Genomic DNA, 25,669 nt, shown 5'->3' with positions numbered 1-25,669 from the left:
GTGTACTAAAGTCAATGTTAATGCCAGTTAATGTGACAAGCTGGTGGGGTTTGCCTTCTTAAAGAAGCAAACAAATCTTGTTAGTCTTCTGAATGTTACAGGAGAGGGCTGGACATATCAGAGCACATGGGTCTGGGGAAGTTCGGGACTGAGGGTGTATTGGGGTCACTTGCTAACATTAACCAAGTCTGGTAAAGACAAATGTGTGTCTGTGATAACTGCTGGCAGGGCTGTTGGATTCAGAGTGGTTGAATGAAAGCTGTACAGCATACAGAACACAAAGTGCATGCTGGCTGGGTGTATGTCCCAGACAGGGAGCCACAAGTAGCAGAAGCATTTTGGGGCACTCAGGGTTCTATTACACGCAGTGACACAACCTCTAATTGGTCTGAATTGCACCCCAGAACTTGACAGAGGGACATAAAAGCTACTTTTCAATTAAGAGTGCCTGAGGGATGTTGTAAAATTCTAGGTATTTTAAAGGTACATTGAAGAATGCAGTCAAAGCATGTTGCTCATCTGGGGAGGGATGATATTTTGAGCTTGAAATCACCTGCTGAAGACTCAGAGCTGCTGTTTGTGTTGGAGTTGAATTTCTGCTTTCAGCCTTGCATTCCTTAAACCAAGTATTATGTTTAATTGCTGTTACAATTAAGCCAAAGTTATGCAGGTGTGCTGCATATAATGTCATAACGAGATGACAGGTGCCTCTGGAGATCTAGGAATAAAATGAAACATAGAACATGTATGAAGTTACTTGCCGAAGGGGCGCTAGCCCAACTTTTCGCATTGTTTTTTATTTTTACACTCCATTGTTTCGAACATCCTTTATCAAAACTTAATAAACTTTTCTTCCCTGCTGATGTTCTCTATTTGGCAAAGGTACTTTGCTATATTTCTGAAGCAGCAGAACCTAACTAAGTGATTGGGATTTTGTTTACCTTTGGTATAAATATCAACATCATTAACGATTTCAGGAGCAATGTTCACAGCTGTGCATTAGCTGTTGTTGGCTACAGTGCTAGTAAGGAAGCTTCCATGTGTTTTTTTTCCCCTCTTATGAATATTATGAGTAGGCACATGCTCAGTAGCTACTTGCTAGAATTTGGCAGCTAAATTTTCCATTGAGTCTATCTGTCAAAGGTTGTAGGAATTGAGCAGGACTTTCCCTGTAATTTTTGCTCCCGGCTGCTGCAAGCCACTATGGTACCAGGCACAAGAGCTCAGAACTCTGTGCTCCACCTGCTGGTGTCCAGACAGCATGGAGGAGGAAGCATCCTGACTCAGATGCAGAGGGAAGAAAAGTGGGGAGAGGGGTCATGATGAAGGGAGTAGATTGGTACAAGGAGCTTGCTGCAGGTGGAAACAGAGAGTGACTGGGACTGGCTGGGAAAGGAAACTGGACAAGGAGGTGGGGGTGGGGAGTGTGGGACGAAGAGCCAAGGGTGAGTGAGAGAAGACAGAGTAGGACAGGCTTGAAAGGACATGGGCAGAAGAGTTGTGTGGAAAGACCTGTGACTAAGGGATGAGAATGGGACTGGAATGAGGAGACAGATGGGGAGAGAGAGGACTTCTCAACTGTGTTGTGAAAATAAATTCATTCACGTTTGGGAAGCACTCAGATGCTGTGGTGACAAGTGCCATAGAAAAGTCTGTGAGGAAATGAGTCATTCTTTATTCAAAGCCGGGTTTGAGTGGTGTGCTGTAAATGAGGGATAGGGCCACGCTTTAAACAATGAGGATAAAACAAAATATTGAATAGTTCTGATCTCAGTGTTACTTAGCTCTTGGTGTGTGATTTTATATATATAGCATAATAAATACTCACTGTCAGGGACATAGCTTGAAATCAGACTCTTGAGGTATTAGCTCTTCTTAACTGGTTTGCATTCTGGTGCAACAAATAAATATTTTAGTGGAGTGGTAGTTCTGCTATAGTTACGATTAAGATCCACTTACTGGTTAAAGGACAATTTGACTAAGTGCTCTAAAATCCAAACGGTTAATCAGATAACTTTGGAATGTGGTATGCCTCATCGGATTAGAAATCCAAATTTGGGTTCATTTAACCAACTGGTTCCTGAGATACAGCCCCCTGGGGAAAAAAACAGCTTTTCTAAAGATTGGCAGATTCTACTAGTGCTTTTTTGCACACTCCTGGGGGTTATAGAATATCAGGGTTGGAAGGGACCTCAGGACGTCATTTTGTCCAACCCCCTGCTCAAAGCAGGGCCAATCCCCAATTTTTGCTCCAGATTCCTAAATGGCCCCCTCAAAGATTGAACTCACGACCCTGGGTTTAGCAGGCCAAACCACTGAGCTATCCCTGAGCTATCAAACTATGACTCTGATCAGGGCCCAAAGGGTCCATTTGCCCCAGCTAGTGCATGGCACTCTGTACCTCTTTGGGGAAACAATATTGCAGATGCTATTCAGGAAACAGGTTCTACAGATAGGGTTGTGCCTAAGGCCATGTGCTTCCATCTTCTGTTCACAGGATTTTTCAATGTCCCTTGTTTTCCGCTTGCCCCACCATCTCTGTCTGAAAGAATGGATCCCGCACTGCTCTCCAGTGCTCTGCTACTTGTCAGGAGCACATTGCGAATGGCAGTACAGTTAATTGTGAAGTTCCTAACTCAACAGGATCTAGAGTTTCCTGATGTTTGTCTGATGTGGATAGGAGCAACAATCGACTACTTTTGGCATTCACAGAACAGCTGAACATGATGGACCATCACTTTTGGGCTCAGGAAACTAGCACTGAGTGTTGGGATCACATCGTTATGCAGGTCTGGAATGACGAGCAGGGGATGCAGAACTTTTGGATGAAGAAAGCCACCTTCCTGGAACTGTGTGCAGAGCTCACCCCAGCCCTGCAGTGCAAGGGCAGCCAGATGAGAGCTGCCCTCTCGGTGGAGAAGCACATGGCAATCGTAGTGTGGAAGCTGGTGACTCCAGACTGCTACCGGTTGGTCGTGAATCAGTTTGGAGTCAGGAAGTCATTCGTTGGAGCTGCATTAATGCAAGTGTGCAGGGTTATTAATCACATTTTGTTGTGAAGGACTGTGACTTTTGACAATGTGCGTGAAATAGTGGATGGCTTTGCAGAAATGGATTTCACTAACTGCAGAGGGCACGCATATTCCAATTTTGGCACCAGACCACCTTGCGATGGAATAAATCAATAGGAAGGGGTAATTCTGCATGGTGTTGCAGGCGCTTTGGATCACCACGGGCGTTTCATTGACATCCACGTGGGGTGGGGTGGAAAGGTGCATGATGCGCAAATCTTCAGGAACACCGGCCTGAAAGCTGCAAGCGGGGGCTTTTTTTCCAGACCAGAAGATTATAGTAGGGGATGTTGAAATGCCCATAGTGATCCTGGGAGACCCGGTGTACCCCTTAATGCCATGGCTCATGAATAGTTACATGGGAAACCTGAATAGCAGTAAGGAGCGGTTCAACAATAGGCTGAGTAGGTGCAGAATCACTGTGGAATGTGAGTTTGGCAAAATAAAAGTGTGCTGGTGATGCCTTTATGGCAAGTTAGATCTCAATGAGGATTATATTCCCATGGTCATAGCCGCAAGTTGTATGTTGCACAATATTTGTGAAGATAAGATAAAAAGTTTGCTCATGGGTGGATTGCTGAGACAGAAAGTCTGGCTGCTGCTTTTGAGCAGCCAGATACCAAGGCTATTAGGGGGGCACAACTGGGGGGCGATTCAAATCAGGGAGGCCTTGAGGCAACACTTTGAAGATGAGAACCAGTAAAGTAAGTTGCTATGCTTGGGACTGCAATGCTTAATGAAGTTGAGTTTTGCAAGGAAGCACTTGTGATTTTTGTGGCCTAGGATTCAGTGTAAGCATATGATTAAACTGCTTGTTTATTTGTTGCTGCCATCTGCTATCATAATTTTCATGGAAACAAAGAGTGCTTATCCGTTCAAAAAACTTTGCTTTTATTGCATACAAAACTACAACACCACACACAGACACACTGACACACACACATGCTTGGGGGAGGAGAGGTACCAGGAGAGGGCTGAATTTCAGAGCTGTGCATAAGACCAGCTATCATTTGAAAAGGTGTCCATGGAGGTGGAGTGAACAGGAAAGCGAGAAGTCCCAGAAAGCAGAAAGGAATGCGCGGGTGGAGTTTGGGGAGGGCTTGGGAAAGAGTTCTGAATGTGCTGAAAGAGAGGGCGGGCATACATCTGCTCAGTCTGGAGCGTTATGAGGGACTGCAGCATCTAGGTTTGCTGCTCCATAACTTTTATCTCCTCTCAGTTGCGTCCCTAACGAAGCCCTCATTTTCTTTTCTGTCCTGCCTGTCAATTTCCCTCCACTGCCTGCGTTCCCTTTTTTCTGCATCTGAGTATTGCAGCATCTCCTGGAAAGTGTCTTCTTTGCTCCATCTCAGGGCTTTCTTATCTGGAGGAGGCACTCTGCCAGTGTGTAGGGCAGTGGTTCTTAACCTTTACTGCAGCCTGCACCCCTTTGGTTCTCAAAATATGTTCCCGCAACCCTTATAAAAAATCATTGAACTAGGTCAGTTCTTTAAACCTAGATATATCATAACTATAGAATGAAAGAGAGAGAATTACATATTTATTTTAATTTTGCAGTAAAATTAAGAATACATGAAAAATTACACACTTTTTTAGAATTATATATTTATTTTAATTGCTGAAAGTGGCATTGTAGTGTGTACACCTACATTGTTTAATCGCCCAAAGCTACCTTTTAGCGAAAAATCTCTGTAATGTAGACAAGGTCTAATACTCTGGCACCAAACGGATTATACTGTGTGTCTGCAGACAGAATGCCCAAGAGGGTTGGTAGCCAGCCAGAAATCTCTGTGTGGCTCAAGGAGCTATTGAACCTCAAGGCTGTTGAACCTGAGAAGCAACGAAGCACTGTACATTCAAACCCAACCTTTGGAAGAAAGCTAAAAATAGGAGAGAAGGGATGGGATGGGATGGGATGCTGAGAGTGGTGACATGAAGGTGGGGAGAGGGCAAGTGGGAGAGATTAGTACCCTGGGGTGCCTGTCAACCCCATATTCTCCCCTCCCATATGTGTGCTGGGATCTGGAGGTCCCTTTCCCTGTCTCCATGTGAGCTTGGATCTCGGGTCTTCTGTTAGTCAGAGGGGGCCTGAACCCCTTTCCCTGGCCCCCATGTAAGCTGGCATCTGGGAAAGCCCTGCCACTCTGGATAGGGAACTGAGAACAGGCATGCTGAGAGCATGCACCAAGAACGCACTGCTGATACTGGGGTGAGGAGTTGAGACTGGTCATGCATGATGCTCACCACAGTCTCTCAAGCACTGGTACTGTCAAGGGAGGGTGAGAATGTGCACCGAGATGAGTGGAGCAGTTCATACATCTCAGAGCTATTACTTCAGGCTGCATTCATCCCCATAAGGTGTTCGCATTCATCTGAGAACATCACATTGACATGAATAGGCCACTTCATACCCCTCAGATCCTGCTATGCTTTCAGGATTATCCTGTGCTGGGAATCTGGATATAGCAAAACAGTTGCTGATGATTAATTTCATGCAATATTATATAAGAGAACCACCTCTGCTACAATTAAGATTGAGACGACTTTCTGTTTAAAGGACAATTCTACTAAGTGCTCTAAAATCCACATGCTTACTCAACTTGGCTTGAAATTTGCTGCACCTCAGAATGTGCAGGATAGGGCTCATGATTCAAATTTGGGGTCATTTGAGCAAGAGGTGACTAGGACACAGAGTTGGAGAAAACAGCTTTTCTTAAAGTTCACAGATTCAAGCAATTCTTGTTTCCCCACACACTTGATTTCTAAAGTGCAAATGGCTTAATAGGATGGGAAGGGAAAGGTGAGGTGGAAATGTGGGGACGGGCTATATGTGGCAGAGCATGGTGAGGGAGAGGGCGTTGCAGAAGAAGATAGACACACTGGTCTTCGCTCACACGGTAAAAGTGACTGTAACCACCATGTAATGAAAATGTCAGGTTTTTGTGGGGAGGTAGACCACGTATGAGATTCCTTTCACCAGCCCTGTTAGCAATTACATACCAAACATTTCCAGGCATGACCATCATCCCCATTACACTATAATAAAGAGTATAGGGGGAGCACTTAGGAATAACATAACAACCTTCTGTCCGAGTAGAGAGAACAGTGGACTGGGACTCAACAACATAAACCCTGTGCCTGGTTCTGCCATTGGCCTGGTGGGTGTCATTGGCCAAGTCACTTCACCTCTCTGCCTCAGTTTCCCCATCTGTAAAATTTGCATGATGTTTTCCTTCAGTAAATTTCTTTGAGATCTATTGATGGAAAAGCATTGTGTAAGAGCTACGTATTATAATTACTTGGCTACAGCAGCATCTCAGTTGTGCACCTTCCTGATAACTGCTGGTGCCTAAATGACCACTAAATTCCACAAACGACATTTCTTTTTCCATTAAAAAAATCAGTACATTTACTGACAAAAAACTTTGTTAACACAGTGTTATAGTTGCCAGGTGGTATCTCAGGCCCCTCCAGAATGTGAAGTTCATCAAAACTCAAACTTCTGAAAACTAGAAAATAGAGTTCTTCAGGTGATTGCACATGTCCATTTCGTTGTAGGTGTGTTTAGTTAGTGTAGTTTAATAGATAGTGTAGTAAAAGAACAATAACCACATTTGTTGTTTGTGTGACTTTGGCAGTGGAGCTATGCCATGCTGTCCAGGTTTCAAGCCCTGTCACTCTTGTGATAAGGCAATGCCTAACAGTGACCCTCCCGCTAGCTGCCTTAAGTGCTTGTGGGGAGGCTCATGTGAGCAACAAATATGGTATTTGTAAGGGCTTTAAACCCTGCTCCAAAAAAGACAGGACAGCCAGATTGAAATATCTTCTACTAGGCTCAGCGCTGAGTCTTCTGTCTGAACCATCTACCTCAGTCCAGGTACCAAACACCTCAGTTTTCAGTCGTGCACCTCTGGCATTACTGGTACCGAGAGGCAGATCAGCATCACTGGTACCAAAGATGAGGCACCATAAAACAGACCCGGTACCAGAATCACTGAAGAAAGCAAAGAGGTTGAGCTCATTTAAGGACTCGGGAGGGTGCTCAAAGCATAGTCGCTCCCCCAAGCACACCTCTAGGCAGGGGGGTTCATTGATTCCAGAGCGCAGTACAGCAACGTTGAGACTGGCTCATGAAGCACCATGACTGGGATCACCTCACACACTAGTACCACAGAGTGCTTTCCCGGTACCATCTACTGCTGAGGCTCTGAGAGAGTTGTTGAACCTCTTGGTACTGCCATCGCCGGCAGTTCAGGAGTCTCGCCTAGCACCAGCACCCAGTACTGACGTTAGTGGCTTCACCGCCGCACTGATTCGGTCCATCAGGGTGCCAATTAAGAAAGTACCAACTAGGGGAAAGCTGCATGATTTTCCCCGACTCCCCTTTCTTCAGAGACTGAACTTACCTCTCCAGTATGAACAGGAACAGCCCCGCCATGGCCACAAGACTCTGAAGTGGGATCCCATGTCTCCCAGCCTAGCCCATCTCACCATCAGAAATATACCACATTCACACCCTGGTTTTGGCCTCAATATCAACAGTGGGCTTACTGAAAGTGTTACGAATTACACCTGAGAGGACATGCACACAACTGCTGCGAATTATACCTGGTTGGACACGCACACAACTGCTGCGAATTACACCTGGTAGGACACGCACACCAATGCTGCGAATTATACCTGATAGGTCACGCACAGTTCGAATCTAGGCTGAGGCACATAAACAAAGTCCACAACTGCAGAGTTCCCAAAAGACACTAAGTTTATTACGCTCGAGCGTGGTGCCCCCCTGCTAGCCAGGAGAGGACCCTGAAAACAGATTATACAAAGGTTATATACTTTTTAGCAAAGCATGTTGCCCTCGTGCATCGGAAACCTTAGCCAATAAACAAACCCTTGTCTTATCTACCACCTATCCCTGCTTGGTGCATTCCTTGTGCTATACCAGTATGTTAATTACACAGCATGGTCCTAAAGCCATGCATCAGTAACCTTTATTATCAGGATGGGAGGCCTCACATCAAGGCCAAGAGACAGGGAGTTAGAGACTGACAAAAACCAGATACTGGGAGTCAAGGCAGGCTGGAGACAAGGAGGAGGATTTTCACAGGGATTCAGTATCTAAGGATTACTCCTCCTGGTGTATGATATGCTGGCATTTAGACAATGGTGGGCCCCAAACCAAAATGGAGTCACATGTGCTAACTTTTCCTTAACAAAAGGACCCTTTGGCCACGCAGTTGGGGACCAGGGCTGCACCAGTGGCCCTTTTGGAACCCATGGGGTTTCCCTTTCAATTCAAAGCATTCTTGCAACCACCTCAACCTGCTCCATCTACTGGCTGTCATTGCTCTTCTTGGCAAAAACTGACGAGATTCTGCATAGTCTCCTAGGCTTTAGTGTGACCCTGAAGTCCCTGGGCATTTCCACCGCAACAGTGAAGCAGAAGGCCTTCTGTCCTCACCAGTCCAAGTGATTTCAGGGGTTTGCCCCTCAAGTCCAGGACCTGCCGGGGGGAGGAGCAGAGGTTACAAAAAACATCCACTACTACCCTCTGCTTCTGCAGCTGCCAGTTCCTCAGGACAGGTAGCATCCTTGAAGACCTCATTTTGGTGGGTGGGTCAAGAGCACACTACCAGTTCTATGAGTGCCATCTTTTTCTTCCATAGCTTTTGCAAACCCACTTCTCTCATGCTTGGGCCCATATCACAACAGATCAGTAGATTCTAAGTGTGGTGGAAGTGGGATACTCACTCCAACTTGTTTCTATCCACCCCTCCCATCCCCTTCCTCATCCCTCTTCAGGGACCTCTTGCTCATGAGACAGTGTAACTACAAGAAATAAAATCAATTCTCCTTGTGGGAGCTATAGAAGAGGCCCTTTCTTTGTTCAGAGTAAGGGGCTTTTACTCCTGATACGCCATGATCCCAAAAGCAAAAGGGGGTCTCAGGCCTATTTTAGATCTAAAGAAGTTAAACAAATTCCTAAAAATTTTGAAATTCCAGATTGTCACTCTAGCTTCCATTATCCCTTTGCAGTAGCCAGGGATTGGTATGCTGCTCTCAAATTACAGGATGCTTGCTTTCACATGGTGATGCATCAGAGCCACAGAAAATTTCTGAGATTCACCATCAGTGGTCGCCATTATCAGTTCACTGTGCTCCCCTTTAGTCTCTTGGCTGCCCGACATGTATTTACAAAGTGTATGGCGAAGGTAGCAGCATTCTTCTGGAGCACCTTCTTTCCTGACCTGGACAGCTGGCTGATAGGAGATCTATCGAGGTCCAGTATAAGAATAATCTGACCCACCTTCAAGGTGCTAGGCCTGCTGATCAGTACAGACAAGTCAGTCCTATCTCCAGTACAGAAAATAAAATGTATTGGAGCAGTCCTGGACTTGACAACAGTCAGGTTTCGTGCAAAAGCTCATTCTAGACTTAAAGGCCTATCTCCTCACTACAGTGAGAAATTGTGTTTAAGGCTGCTGGGACACATGGCAGCGTGCACTTATGTAGTACAATACACCAGGTTGCATTTCAGACTCCTTCAAGGATGGTTGGCTGAGGTGTATTCACCAAGGAGACACCACACAGACATTTTAGTGCAGCTACCAAATCAGCTTTTAGCCTCCTAGGATTAGTGGAAAAACCCTTCCAACATCTGCAAAGGAATTTCCTTCGCTCTGCCTCAACAACCTCTTACCTTAGTTATGGATGCATTGGACCTGGGTTGGGGGTCTCACCTAGAACCCCTGAAGATGCCAGGTTTCTGGTCTACCCAAAATCTCAGTCTACACATAAACATCAGAACATTACAAGCCATCCAGTTAGCTTGCCCAGCATTTCTTCCTCACATCAGGGGAAGGGGCATGGTGACCAACAATACAACAGTCATGTTTTATGTAAACAAACAGGGAGCCCAGTCCTCACTGTTCTGCCAGGAAGCAATTCTGCTCTGGGATGTCTGCATTGGCAACTCTATACTTCTGAAAGTGGACGACTTCACAGGGGCTCAGAATATGTTGGCAGATCTCCTGAGCAGGTGGTTTATCAGTCACCACATGTGGTCTGATTGCCCAGATATAACAAAGTCCATTTTCGAGCTCCGGGGAACTTCCCAAATGGATCTGTTTGCAACAAAAGACAACAGAAAATATCATCAGTTTTGCTCCTGGGCAGACCACAGTCCGGGTTCACTGACTGACGCTTTTCTGTTGCTGTGGTCAGAGGGTGTGCTGTACACTTTTCCCACCATCCTTCCTCTGCCCAGAGTTCTATGCAAGGTCAAAGAGTACAAGGCCCATCTTATACTGAGTGCCCCTGCAAAGTCTCATCAACACTGGTTTTCACAACTCTTGAACCTCTCAACCAGTCCCCCACTGTCGCTCCCACTTCACACAGACTTGATTTCACAGAATCATGGCCACCTCCTCAACCCCAGTCTTCAAGCCTTTCACGTGATGGCCTAGAGGCTTCGTGGTTAACATCAGTGGAGGAGTTCTGTTCCAGAGAAGTTCAGGACATGCTGCAGAATAGTAGAAAACCATCAACTAGAACTACTTACCTGACTAAGTTTAAGAGGTTTTCCGTCTGGTCCAGACTGAAAGGGTTTTCCCCAGTTCTTGCTTCTATTCAGCATGTGCTGAATAAAATTTCTTGTCCCTGAAACTTCAAGGATTGATGATTAGCTCAATCAGAATATACCTAGCAGCTATATCGGTATTTCATCCACTTATGGATAACTATGCTTTCTTTGCCAGCCCGATGTCTGTAAGATTTTTTAAGGGTTTGGACAGACTATTTCTGCAGCTGCAGAGCCCTATTCCACTGTGGAGCCTGAATCTAGTTTTATAAGAGCCAATGGGTCCCTCACTTTGAGCCTCCAGCAGCTTGCTGTCTATTGCACCTTTCGATGAAGTTAGCATTTTTAGTAGCCATTACATTGGCCAGGAGAGTGGAGAAGTTGAAGGTTCTGTTATCAGATCCTCCATATACAGTTTTCTATGCAAAGTATGCCTTTGTCCTCAACTAAGGTTTTTTACAAAAGCAGTCTCCACTTTTCACATTAACCAAGGAATTTTCTTACTAACCTTCTTCCCAAAGCCTCATGGCATAAGGGGGAGGAGACACTACACACTCTGGGTGTTAGAAGAGCTTGAGCGTTTTATCTGGAACGGGCTAAACCTGTCTGGTCTTCATCTCAATTGTTCTTTGCCTTTGAAGGGCTGTTATGTTTCCATGCAAAATATTGTCATGGATATCCAGTTATATTTGCCTGTTACCAACTGGCTAACGTGGAGCTGCCAGATAGAGTGTTGGGTCATTTAATTAGGTCCCAAGCAACCTCTATGGCTTTTCTGGCTAATGTTCCCATTTTGGACATTTGCAAAGTGGCAATCTGGTCATCATGTCACACATCGCAAAAAAAGCAAACATCATTCTGGGATGTATTAGCAGGGGTGTTGTAAGCAAGACACAAGAAGTAATTCTTCCGCTCTAATCTGCGCTGATTAGGCCTCAGCTGGAGTATTGTGTCCAGTTCTGGGTGCCACATTTCAGGAAAGATGTGGACAAATTGGAGAGAGTCCAGAGAAGAGCAACAAAAATGATTAAAGGTCTAGAAAACATGACCTATAAGGGAAGATTGAAAAAATTAGGTTGTTTTAGTCTGGAAAAGAGAGGACATGATAACAGTTTTCAAGTACATAAAAGGTTGTTACAAGGAGGAGGGAGAAAAATTGTTGTTCTTAACTCTTGAGAATAGGACAAGAAGCAATGGGCTTAAATTGCGGCAAGGGAGGTTTAGGTTGGACATTAGGAAAAAATTCCTAACTGTCAGGGTGGTTAGACACTGGAATAAATTGTCTAGGGAGGTTGTGGAATCTCCATCAGTGGAGATTTTTAAGAGCAGGTTAGACAAACACTTGTCAAGAATGGTCTAGAATATAATACTTAGTCTTACCATCTTACCATGATGACCTCTCAAGGTCCCTTCCAGTCCTATGATTCTATGATTTGTCTCTCACTACATTATTTCTCAACAATCTAGAGATAATACTAAATTTGGACTAGTGGTCCTCCAGTCCTTGTTCAAACAGATTCCGAACCCACCTCCAACTGGAACTGCTTGTGAGTCACCTATAATGGAATGGACACGTGCAATCACTTAAGAAACAGCTACTGACCTTTCCATAACTGTTCTTTGAGATGTGTTGCACATACCCATTCCACGACCTGTCCTCCTTCCCCTCTCTATCAGAGTCTTCCAGTGAAAAGGAACTGAGGGAGCCAAGGGGGGGCTCCACCTTTATGCCTGTGCACAAAGTACCACAGGGTGGTCTTGCTGCCCCAATGGGTACCGCTAGGGGAAAATCTCTCTCACAAATGTGTACTGGAGCGCACAAACACCTACAGTAGAATGGACATGTGCAAAACATCTTGAAGAATAACAGTTATTGAAAGGTTAATAACTGTTTCTTATAGTAAACGCCCACACAACCTTAACTCTGTTTGAGTGGTGCCCCAATATGCTCATAACACATACTCACTCTCAGCCATTGCACTGTATTGAACAAGTGCTACCTATGCATGCCCTATACTCAACACAAACATTTACTGAGCAGCTAGCTGGGCTGTAAATCTACAGTGCTTCAGCATGCTGCACACTAACTGTGTTTGTACCGTATGTCTAAGGCCCTTGATTTTCTGCTTTTAATTTTTAATTATTTTTTTTCTGAAAACTTCCCAGGTTTTACAAAAGCTGTTACTTGGTTTTTACTGATTTTTTCACCTGAATGTTGGACCATTCAAGTATGTGAAAATGCTGCTTATGTTAAGAATATCCAGTAGGTTAGGTAGCTGAGTTTGTTAATAATAAACTAGTCTAAGTGTAAGTGAAAGACCGTCTGTTAAAATAAGGCAGTGTAGTGGAAGATACACATGCACATGCATGGGTATGGACTGTTAATGTATAGTTCGTGAAATAAACCACAGCACTAAATTAATTTTACTTTCAATACTCTTACATTTCTTCCTTTGTTGCTTAATTCTGTTCTCCTGTCCCAATATTATCCCAAATATTTACTAAGAAAACCATGAAGTTAATTTTTTGCACTGATTTTCACCCATTTTTTAATTTTTGTAATAAACACTGGAAATTTCCAGGAAATAAAAACTGAAAATGAAGGGCCTTAAGCATGTCAATGTGCACTGGGAAACTTTTCATGCACAGCAGCAGGGTCCACACAGATGGGTGGTATGCAGCACTCTGGAGTGCTGTAGATTTACAGCCCAGCTTGCCACACACTAAAAGTTCATGATGTGCAGCCTGCTTCATAAGAACATAAGAATGACCATACTGGGTCAGACCAAAGGTCCATCAAGCCCAGTATCCTGTCCTCTGACAGTGGCCAATGGCAGGTGCCCCAAAGTGAATGAACAGACAGGTTATCATCAAGTGGTCCATGTCACCCAATCCCAGCTTCTGGCAAACAGAGGGTAGGGCCACCATTCCTGCCCATCCTGGCTAATAGCCATTGATGGACCTATCTTCCATGAATTTTTGTTGCCCTTTTCTGAGCCTCTTCCAATTCCAATATATCGTTTCACAGAAAGAACACCACATCTGCTAAATTTTACAACCCCTTCAACTCTTGTATGTCTTCATCCTTACACACATGATGTTAAATCCACAGACCACACTCCTCTCTCCCCTAACTGCTGACATTCCCCATGGCAAGAAGACCCATGTGCCCTCCTAATGACACAACCTACACAACACAGCACTGAAATGAGGCATACTGGATCTCTCGGAGAATATGTGCACTTCTTTCCTTTGATCACACACATAGGGGTCAGAGAGCACCCACTTACACATCCAGAGGGACACAGCCCCCCAGGTCACCTCATAAGAACAGCCATCCTGGGTCAGACCAATGGTCCATCTAGCCCAGTATCCTGTCTTCTGACAGTGAGCAATGCCAGGTGCTTTAGAGGGAATGAACAGAACAGATAATCAAGTTATTCATCCCCTATCACCCATTCCCAGCTTCTGGCAAACAGAGACTAGGGACACTCAGAGCATAGTTTTGCATCCCTGACTACTCTGGCTAGTAGCCATTGATGGACCTATCCTCCATTAACTTATCTAGGCCTTTTTTGAACCCTGTTATAATCTTGGCCTTCACAACATCCTGTGGCAAGGCGTTCCACAGGTTGACTGTGCAGTGTGTGAAAAAATACTTCCTTTTGTTTGCTTTAAACCTGCTGCCTATTAATTTCATTTGGTGACTCCCAGTTCTTGTGTTATGAGAAGGAGTAAATAACACTTCCTTATTTACTTTCTCCACACCAGTCATGATTTTATAGATCTCTATCATATCCCCTCTTAGTCGTCTCTTTTCCAAGATGAAAAGTCCCAGTCTTATTCATCTCTCCTCATACAGAAGCCGTTCCATACCCCTAATAATTTTTGTTGCCTTTTTCTGAACCTTTTCCAAGTGCAATACATCTTTTTTGAGATGGGGCGACCACATCTGCACGCAGTATTCAAGATGTGAACGTACCATGGATTTATATAGAGGCAACATGATATTTTCTGTCTTATTATCTATCCCTTTCCTAATGATTCCCAACATTCTGTTTGCTTTTTTGACTGCCGCTGCACAGTGAGTGAATGTTTTCAGAGAACTATCCCCAATGACTCCAAGATCTCTTTCTTGAGTGGTAACAGTTAATTTAGACCCCATCATTTTATATGTATAGTTGGGATTATCTTTTCCCACTGTGCATTACTTTGCATTTATCAACCTCGAATTTCATCAACCATTTTGTTGCCCAGTCACCCAGTTTTGTGAGATCCTTTTGTAGCTCTTCGCAGTCTGCTTTGGACTTAACTATCTTGAGTAGTTTTGTATCATCTGCAAAGTTTGCCACCTCACTGTTTACCCCTTTTCCAGATCATTTATGAATCTCACAATCACAGCACTGCCAAGCTGCTCCAACTAATTCCTCCATTCGATACAGTTGCACCTAACAGTGAATTCAGCTGAAGTGCATGCGGATAATTCCAGTGACTATTGCCAGCTCCAGGGGGGTAAAGTTAAGGTTGCTTCAATATGTACCTTAACTCTGTATTTCCTGGTTTTCAGACGTTTCAGTTTTGCTGAACTTGATATTCTGAAAGGGCAAGAGATAGAATCATAGAAATGTAGGACTGGGAGGGACCTCGATAGCCCATTTAGTCCAGTCCGCTGCACGGAGGCAGGCCTAAATATATCAGCAGGCCTGCCTCCGTGCAGGGGACTGGACTAGATGGTAGAAGGTAACCTAGAAGGTAACCTTAACTGTGTCTTAACAAAGTGTTTTGTCTGTGATTTCATTAATGTCCATGATATGCTGAGATACTGTTGTGAAGGGAGGTATATAAGTACCTAGAGTGGTGGGAGTGTATGAGAACACCTGGTGAGATATATGGATCTGTTCACATGTCTCAGAGCTGTTGTTTCAGGCTGTGATCATCTCAATTAAGTGTTGTCACTCAGCAGAGAACACCTCATTGAGATGAATGGGCCATTTCATACATCTCTGAGCCTCTTGTGCTGCCAGATTGATGTGCAGAACACCTTCCCCATACACTAGGCCCAGATCTAGCACAGGGATTTTGCATCTCCACTTACCTGCCCCTTTCTGCCTCCATCTGTTACAGGCACTCCTCACAGCCTCACCACCTCCCTATTGTCCCTCTAAGCTTACCAGATGCATGGAGTGGTAAGGAGAAGGGTGAAGCTGGGGGGTGGGGAAAGCACAAAGAGTGGTGATGTGCAGGGAGGAGCTTGGAGTGGCAAGGGAGTAGGGCGAGGTTTGAAGCAATGGGCATGTTGGAGGGAATGTTGAAGGAGTAGTAGGGAAGTCTGTGCAGTTGTGAGGGTGGAGGGGGATGGGGCTTTGGAGCAGGAAGGGGGAGTGTTTGACCAGTGCAGGAAAGAGTAGGGTGGAAAGGTTAGGATTAGATCTGTGCAGTGGGGGTGTTGGAGGGGCTTCAGCTCTGTTCCCTCCAAATCAATCCATGAGTGATAGATACTTCATGGTCCCTATCACTGTAGTATCTGAGACCTCGCAATGTTTAATGCATTTATCCTCACAACATCCCTGTGAGGTAGGGAAATGCTATTATCCCCTTTTTTACAAAAGGGAAAATGAGTCACAGAGAGACTTGAGTGTCAGAGGGGTAGCCGTGTTAGTCTGGGTCTGTAAAAGTGGCAAAGAGTCCTGTGGCACCTTATAGACTAACAGACGTATTGGAGCATAAGCTTTCGTAGGTGAATCCCCACTTCGTTAGAAAGACTTGAGGTTTGTCGGAACAGAGAGTTGTTCAGGAATAGTATTCCTGATTAACTGTTAATCTACTTTGTGGATTAAACTAATTTAGAATAAGGCATTTATTCTGGAATAGAAGTATTCAAACAGAGAGCTATTCAGGAATAGCTATTCCACTTTAAATTCACACCCTACCTTAATCTGAATTAACTTGCCTGGGTAGACAAGACCTAAATGATTTGCCTTAGGTCACACAGTGGGTCTGTTGCAGAACAGGAAATTGAACCCAGGTCTCCTGACTCCTAACCATTGGGCCATCCTTACACTCATGTCCCCACTGACTCCATGCTCGTCCCTGCACTATTCCTGCCTTCGCTCTCCAACTCCTCCACTTGCGCATCCCATGCTGACACCTATCACTTCATGGGGAGGATTATGCGGGGCACCGCCCTCTGGTGCAGTGCTGCCGATAGGGCACCCAGGCCGTAACCCCGCACGTGCTCCACCCTGAGGCCCCGTGCCCGCTTGTCCTCTTCCCCTGTGGCCCCACCCACACTGCTCCTCTTCCTTTCCCCACTCTGCCTCTTTCCCTGAGGGCCCCCTGCCCGCCGCTCGTGCCTTTCCACCCCCCTCCCCTGAGGCACCCCCCAGGGGTGGATTGGCGTGAGCAGCAGGAGGAGGGCCTTGGGGAAGGAGGAAGAAAGGAGTGAGTATTGGGCGGGGGGCCGAGCAGGAGTGGAGCCTGCAGTGGAGTGGAGCGTGGGCAGGGCCTCAGGGGGAGAAGGCCAAGTGGGGGCGGGCCTCAGGGCAGAGCAGGGGAGTGGAGCCACGGTTCGGGTGCAGGTGCCCCCACATACTTCTAGGAAGCTTCCAGTGCTCACGCCCAGCCTCCCCAAATGCGGGAGTCATGCGCAGTCTATGGGGAGGATGTTTGGGGAAAGACAGAGAGATAGGAGCTTAGGAGATGATGCAGAGGCAGTGAAGGGACTAGCATGCAGCCAGCACATTCTGTGGCCAGAGTAATCATTGCCCAGGGGCCAGAGGCAGGGGAGGAAGAGAGCTGCGCTGTAGTAAATGGGTGCGCTAAAACATTATTTTGTTTTCAAACCAAGGAATTAAATGTCCAGGCACTTTAATGCAGAATTAAGGTTTCCCATTGGTGCCTGGTGGCCTTCTAGAATGTGGAGTGTTGCTAAATTTAAGCCTCTGAAAACTAGAAAATACAGAGTGCAAGTACAAGCAATCCCTATGTGAGGTCAGGGGAAAGGGAGCGTCTGAAGCAGCAGTGAACTGCATGGGTTAGAGGATGGTTGGAGAGGCCTGGCTGCTGTGTGCATAGGGGGCCTGGCTCGGCATATGTACTGTTCAGCCCACATAATCAAGGAACTATGTGGCCCTCTAGTAAGCTGCTGCCTGTGGTGTGTTCACAGCAGCAGAGGACATCAGACAGCAAGGAGCAACTTTTTACATGTGAATTGCTAATGGCTGCATGGGGTTATTCAACTATTACTACAAAGTGTACAGGAGGGGAAGGATTGCTTAGGAATTAAATAGTATCCTTTACCTTTAGCCAGCCACAGCAGCGCCTCAACGGCAAAGGTGGTGTCGCATGTACTTTAACTCTTCATTTCCTGGTTTTCCATGGTTTGAGGTTTGCTGAACTCAGAAAGGCAGGCCATGCCACTGCGCAAACTTAACTCTGCATTGACAAAGTTTTTTGTCAGTTAATTTAGTTGCACACTCATGTGCAATACATTTAGAGACCGAGTGAAAAATCTACCATGCATGATCAGGACACTTTTCAGACATCATTATATTTTAAATTAAAATTTTTTTAACTTTTTTTTCCCCAAAAACTAAAAGTGCTAGTCTTCAATGAGGACTATGTCCGTTTCAAGTTTAAAAGCTCAACCATTTTTGCTGAATTTTTCACAAAGGTAAGAACATATGAAACAGGTTGTAATGGAAAACTGTTTTGCTATCTTCAGCATCGTGGTTACAACTGTATGCCTGCTATAATGGGGAGCTAAAATTAAAGCTTTTCAGTATCTCACAGTAGTCAGGTTTCACAAAAGAAAGGCGTATATTGATTGCTCAAGAGTTCTTTCTGTACAGTGCTTAATGTTAATTCTCTCTCTTGTTACATACCCATTATTGGAAAGGTTGCTTGTTGCCCATAGGGGTTTACGAGGGTAATTCCATTTTGCTTCTTCATTATAAGGTCTTGCTATGCTTCAGGCAGATTTATATAGCAACCAGCTGTACCTTACAAAGAAGAAAAGAGCTTGTGTGTCTGAGAAATGTGGATTGTGGTTTCAGAGTATCCAGTGCACTGCCACTGAAAGCAATAGGTGTCATGTTTTAAAAGATATCTCCAAAACAAATGCCTTCCTGGACATGTCTAGAGTAGGAATTAATTGGAATTGTCATGCTGAAAGAGCAGGTTTGAATTCCTAATACAGGAACGAAAGAAAATTACACAGGCACAGGAAATTTGAGAAGCAAAAACATATTTTAAAATGACTTGCTATCTTTAAATCCTTGTGATATGTGTGTGCCTTCCAGAAATGAAACTACTCAATGAAGGTTGGAAGGAAGCCCACAGAAAGATAGGGTATTTGGGGGCAATATCTGTGAGCACCCAGTTGTTAGTAGGTATCATTTTCATGTGACTCTTGTTGAATCATGTGTGTATTTTTAACTGTTCATCAATCTGTGTTCATTTTAATTACTGTTGTGTGTTAACACAATAATTTGCTTTATATTTATTTTTTATGTTTTGTTTGCTTTCTTTGCCTTCATTACTACTAGGTTGCAGTACAGACTGGACACTGCCAATCGTTTAGCTGATGAGCATGCACTGATAGCAACATATGTGAGCCGGCTACAGAATGGTACACGGTTAGTGTGAGGAAAGCTTTCATGGAGTGGGGATGGGGACAGTAATGCTGTTTTCTTTGGGAAATTTACAGGTGGGAGGTGAAAGTCACCCCATGGCAGTAGGTCTGCACAAGGCACTCCACACCACTGAAGCCTCTTACTGAGAGCTTACATGGTGCTTATATGGTGTGCAGAGCTTTTTTCACCCTTTATCCCAGGCCCAGGGTGAATTTTATTTAAACCAAAACCATATTTTTGGTGCCTTCAAAGTTTTCTCAGGGTTTTGTGCAACTTTCGCTTGAATTTTTTTTTCCACTTATGAACTTAGTCCTAAAAAAGTATTAAAAACTGGCCACCTTTGTTACTGTAAACAATTTAATGGTAGTTTTAGGCAAACACTAAAATGGTTTCAGCATAGACGTCTATGGACACTAAACCATTGTTTTTTAGATCCTATTCACTGCTCTACTCAAGGGTATATGTGCCCCAGCAGATGCAACTGGGGCAAGTCTGTCCAGAATCCTTCAAATCATTCTGAAAATACACATGCGCGTGACTTATGTAACATGCCATGGTCTCAAAACTCCAGTCCTTTATCTTTCCTAAACAGTGTGAGAGAAGTTTGGTAAGTGCTTTGGAGAGATCCTCTCTCTTCTCATTTAAGATTAGTGGCTGTGTGCATTTATCTTTTATATCTGTAAAACTAGATTCTGTATAAAGAGAGAAGTCTAGAAAGGTTTCCCCCAGAGCTCTGAAGCATTGTGGCTTCACTCCACCATAACTTTATTTTCTACCACTTTGCTTCCCTGGCCTGCAGGTCTTCCCCACCCCACTTTGGGGCCTAACGATCTATTGACAGAGACAGATCTGTGCTGGAGAGGAAGAGGAGGTGCAGAGCCTTAGAGGATGTGCCTGGAGGCTTTGCATCAACCTGTCCACACATGCCCACTGGCTTAGCTTTTTGGAAGAAGGCCATATGCCATCATTCTTTCATTTAGCAATTTCTGTCCCACAGATATGTGGAAAAGATAAGCTCTAGCTTTCCAAATCACTGAGTGAAGTCAGTCATTCCCTCTGAAGGTTGAGTCACTATTCTCTGCTAACACCTGTTTACCCAGCAGCATAGAGCACTGTCCACCATGTAACAAGCAAAGAATTCCTGACTCCCACGTCAAAGGATTCATGTAGTTATTTCAGGTTAAGATGAAAAGGAGCTGGTGATGAGGGGCTGTCACATTGACTGCACTTCAAGGCACATACATGAGATTTGAGAAACTACTAGATGTAGCTAATAGCTGCCACATTGCAAAATGTTGGAACACTTGATCTCAGAGGGAGGATTTTGCTCCTTCCAAAACATATTGACAGGGTTTTTTTAAAAATAAATAAATTCTGCCCTCAGTGTGTCTGGCAGAGTTGAGCAAGAGCGAGTGCTCCTCCACATCCCCGATGAAGCCTCCACCTCCACTATCCATGCTTTTGATCTCTCCCAGCAGTCAAGAATCTCATGTACAGATTACATCCTTCTGTCTGCGATAAACTGGTGGGATTCTCTGTACACCATAAAAAGTCATTGCCAAAGGTGGAGGTGGCCTGCCATTCCAGGACTCATACACACTCAATTAATGATGATAATTAATAATTAATGACTCCCTCTCCTTTTATAGATACATAGACTTTAAGGACAGAAGGAGCCTTTAGATTATCTTGTCTGACCTCCTGTGTAGCAGAGACCATTAAATTTCACCCAGTTACCCCACATTGAATCCAATAATTTGTGCTTGGCTAAAACATATATTCTAGAAAGGCAATCCAGTCTTGGTTTGAAGCCATCAATAGATGGATAATTCACGACTTTCTTTGCTAGTTTGTTCCAGTAGATAATGACTGTCACTGTTAAAAATGTATCTTATTTCCTATTTTAATTTGTCTGGCTTCAGTTTCCAGGCTTTGGTTCTTGTTCTGCCTTTTTCTGTGAGACTAAGGAGCCCTTTAGTACCCAGTATTTTCTTCCAAATTGCCCAAATTCTCTTTTTGCCTCATTACATGGCGGCCAAGCTTGGGTGTTGGTGTCTGTGCCTCACTGCATTTGTCTCTTTTCTCTGCCTTGGGGCCTCACTGCATTTTGCCTCAGGGAGTTGAATCCAGGGGTGGTGGAACAATGTGTATAGTGGTGGTGCTGGGAGCCACTGAACCAAACTGTAAACCCTGTATGTAACGGAAACCACTTCAAGCCAGGGGGTGTGGCAGCCCCCCCAGCATACCTAGATCCACCACTGATGGTTAAATCTTCCTTTGCCTCAATGTCTCAAGTTCAACCTCTCTTTCCCCCTTCCCCTCCCATCTTGGTGCCTTATGGCTCTTAATTAGTTTCATTTTTTCTCATTGTATCAGTTCTGTTTGGTTTGGCATGCCCCTCTCGATTTTCTTGAGACTTTAATAGTTTTGCCTCAGTACTGCGAAGCATATACTGCTCCTTGCTCCTGCTTATCAATAGTCAAACTGTCTCATCTCTTTCTAGAATCTATGTTCATTTTATAGCTGTGTCTTCAAAAGAGGAAGGGATCTCACTGGGTCCAAGAGATGCCCTTGGACACGACAATGTAAACCTTATTCATTGTATTTTCTGACTGGAAGCCACCCATAATGTGTGGGACTTTGAAATTGGTTTGGAATCAAACCATGTGTGCACAAGTCATGGAGATCACCTCCAACCCCTCCAAGAAAGCTGGCTCTTAGTTGGGACACACCCAGGAATCCACAACAGACACGAAAGAGAGATACATGGACCAACTGTCCCCATTCCACTTTCTATCAATTTTTTAAAAACATCAAAACTGTTATAAAAATGCTTCATTTATTGAAAATTGGGTTTTGTGGGAAACCAATTTCGATAACCATTGATAAAAATGCAATTAAAATGTTGAAAAAATGAAAAATGGGTCTGTCTTGAACCCTATGAAATGGAAACAGCTTAGAAATTTAGATATTTCTTAACATTTTTTAATTTGTTAACAAGCTTTAGTTGACTCTACTACCTGTGTGAAAGAAATCTCCCTTGCTGTCCTCTGCAGAGCAGCCACACGGACCTCTCTTCACGCATCCATAAAGTGATATTGGTCAGAAACAGCCTCCAGAGAACATATTTCCTAAATAGGAGAGAACCAACTCTCTCCACTGCACCCCCAGAGGAGTTTTGTTTATTTGCGGGGTTTTATGTTATGGTGGCCAAATATCTCTATTTGAAGTCATTTTCATTGCTACCTCCACATTCCAGTGTCAGAGTCTCTGTGGTGTCTGTTAGCAGCTAAAATTGCTCATTGATTCTGATGGTCTTTTCTGTTGCTGCCTTTTGGAGCCTATTTTTTGTTTGGGATATCCTCAAACTTCTTATTATTCAAGTGTGAGAATCCTGTCGAGACAGTGGCCCTTCTTCTCCAGTATGTCCAAGCTGCAGTGGAGAGTGGTGGTCTCAGGGAGCCAGTTGTGGCACCCTGATTTGGGGCTGCCTGGCCCCAGCATAAGTTAGAGCAGAAGGACCCTGCTCTAAACTGTGGTGCTGACGTAAGGTCCAGGACCGTCCTTACCCATACGCAAAGTACGCAGCTGCCTGGGGCACCAGGAAAATTGGGGCACCAAATTTCCTGGTGCCCTGCGCAGCTGCATGCTGCTCCAGCCCCTGCCCCGCATCTTCTCCAGGCCCCACCCCCTGCCTCAGCCCCACCCCCACTCCACCCCACCCCTTCCCCAAAGAATCATAGAATATCAGGGTTGGAAGGGACATCAGGAGGTCATCTAGTCCAACGCCCTGCTCAAAGCAGGGCCAATCCCCAATTTTTGCCCCAGATCCCTAAATGGCCCCCTCAAGGATTGAACTCACAACCCTGGGTTTAGCAGGCCAATGCTCAAACCACTAAGCTATCCCTCCCCCTATGAGCTATCCCTCCCCCCTGCCCCCACCCAGCCCCGCCTCTTCCCACCCTGAGGAGTGCAGCAGGGCCAGGCCTACACTCACTGGTGGCGGGAAGTTCAGGGACCCGGCCGTAGCTACGCCGTCAGTGACTACTGGTGTGCTGGGGGGTGGTTCCCCCCTCCCCCCCAAGCCAGCCCCTCCTTCCCCCCCGTGGAGGTCTGGGGCCAGCCCCCCACTCCACCCCTGTGGAGGCCTGGGGCTCCACCCCCTTGCAGAATAGGGCCCCAGAATAGCTAGGGACAGCACCGGTAAGATCCTTTATCCCAGTGAAGGATTAGGCATAGTGAAGCTCAGTTGTTACTCCTCGGGTCGTCCCTGACATGCTCCTATCTTCCCCTTTACACTGGGGAAAGGGGAATGACTGGTGCTTGCTCTATGCCATTCCCCTCCATAAAAGGAATACTCTGCTAGAAATCTCTGGTGAGTTTATGACCACTTGGCACTCTGTAAGGAGCACAAAGTGGTCAGAGCAGTCTGGAGACTTTGGCCCAATGTCTTTAAAGTAGTGGAAATTATGTTACTACACAACTGCTTATCTGTAAGTATCTTATCATTTCTTGTAAAGGGCCATTTTGAAAATAGCTTGTGCAAGTAGTGCATGGTAGCCAATATCGCTCATTCAGGTTCACACTCTATCCTCCTCCTGCTGCCCTCAAGGGCCAAAAATTCTAAGCTGTGGGAGTTTTGCTGGTCTTGTGTTAGAAGAAACAGTCGTCAGAGTGAGAATCCCGTGAGATTGGCTTCAGAGCAGTAACTACAAGCAAATGATTTTTCTTTACTTCATGAAGCAGGATATAGGATTCTGTGACATTTCACAGATTGTTGTTTAATACCCTTTATGTTATTTCTACAGTATTGTTAGATATAGTACATGTGTATTGCACTGAATGGTGAATTGTGCCTTCTGTTTCCATGCATGAAGCCTGAGTTCTGTGTTAACTGACATGTGGAAGTCTGAGGTATAAGAGGCAAGTTCAAACTCAAGTACCTTTCTGCACACATAAGACTTCTGACAGTAATGAAGAAGAAATTGTAGGTTTTCTCCATTAGAATATTAATTTTTGAATAATATTTTCTAATACATTTTAATATAAAGAGAAACTATTTCAGGAAGTGAGAGACAGTTAAGTTATACCAAATCATGAACAAAGGGAATGAAAGATCCTGCAGCAAGAGAGCTGACTAGAAAGAAGGGGTCAAACAGCTTAAATTGCTGATGAAATCCACACAGGAATTGTGAAAGTCAGATTCAGGACTCACATAATTTGTCAGAACACTCTGTTTATTAGCAAAGCGCTTTGCCAATGCACCCAGATATGTGAGTCCCTGCAAAAGCTCAAGCTAACTTATTTATACCGACAAGCCAAAGCCAATTTAACATAAGAGACAAAAGGAAGCAGAAACTGACAAATATAGAATCATAGACTGTCAGGGTTGGAAGGGACCTCAGGAGGTCATCTAGTCTAACCCCCTGCTCAAAGCAGGACCGATCCCCAGTTAAATCATCCCAGCCAGGGCTTTGATACATATATATGTTATTTGCATACTAACCTTTACCAATCTCCTAGCTCAGTAGGAGCTCTAAGTTAATTAGTTTGAGGACCCATTGTCTCACGCTCCTTAATGTTTCTCTTCCTGACAACTATATTTCAACAAACCCTTCAAGTAGCATTTCTTTAATGAATTATAATTTCAATATAATTCATTCTACTTTCACAGTATCAAAATCAAATTCAGATAGCAAGGTAGGGAAGGTGGACCTACAATAAAACTGTGCCATGGTCCAGAAAATGTGTTTTGAATATACAGCGTTATGGGGCGGGGAATAGAAACAGGGAAAGATCATCAAGGCCAATACAATGGTTTGTCTCATCTCTTAATACTACTTTCCTCAATTTTCACCTTCCCTTACAGGCCCCTCTTTCTCTAGTATTATTGCATCAAGATCACTGAATATCTTCAAATTATTCTGTTTATGGACACACAGTAGGCCAAATTCAGAAGTATATCTGAACTGGTGTAATTTACACCTACTTCCAAGCCTTTCAATGTGTAAATTACAGCATTACCTTCACTCAGCTTCCTCACGCTTCCCTGTTGTGTAAGATATAACCTCTGACACCTCCCCTCTGACTGACCGTCCAACTCTGGAGGAGTCCAAGTTAATGAATTTGAACGAATGCATATTTTAAAATAAATGTGAGGTATGTAACTTGAATTCTACTGTTTAATTAAAATGAATATTTGCCTGTGAAATTAAGGTGTAATTAATGATTGTACAATGTAATGCAGATATTTTTTAATGTATCCTACCAGGCACTCAGCATTTATTTCTTTACCTTAATTGCATTTTTAGGGCTTGATTCTGTTCCTGCGTTTGATTGAAAATGCATAGGTGCACATCACTGCATGTTTTCGGACATCGAGC

The 25,669-nt window shown here is 44.5% G+C and overlaps 1 protein-coding gene across 13 annotated transcripts in view; it reads left to right on the top strand.

Annotated features, from left to right (window-relative positions):
- The window catches only part of DTNB (dystrobrevin beta), a 383,895-nt gene that overhangs the window by 228,235 nt on the left and 129,991 nt on the right, over positions 1 to 25,669 (top strand). For 9 of the 13 annotated variants that reach the window (XM_074947300.1, XM_074947299.1, XM_074947308.1 and 6 more), the window contains one exon: positions 19,200 to 19,289. The exons of the other annotated variants lie outside the window; for them this stretch is intronic. In XM_074947300.1, coding sequence (XP_074803401.1) covers positions 19,200 to 19,289 — 90 coding nt within the window. The remainder of the gene's footprint in view (positions 1 to 19,199; positions 19,290 to 25,669) is intronic. 13 annotated transcript variants of the gene reach the window in all.

The sequence above is a fragment of the Natator depressus genome, chromosome 3, assembly GCF_965152275.1.
Source record: "Natator depressus isolate rNatDep1 chromosome 3, rNatDep2.hap1, whole genome shotgun sequence".
Taxonomy (NCBI): domain Eukaryota; kingdom Metazoa; phylum Chordata; order Testudines; family Cheloniidae; genus Natator; species Natator depressus.
This window is presented reverse-complemented; position numbering and strand designations above follow the sequence as displayed.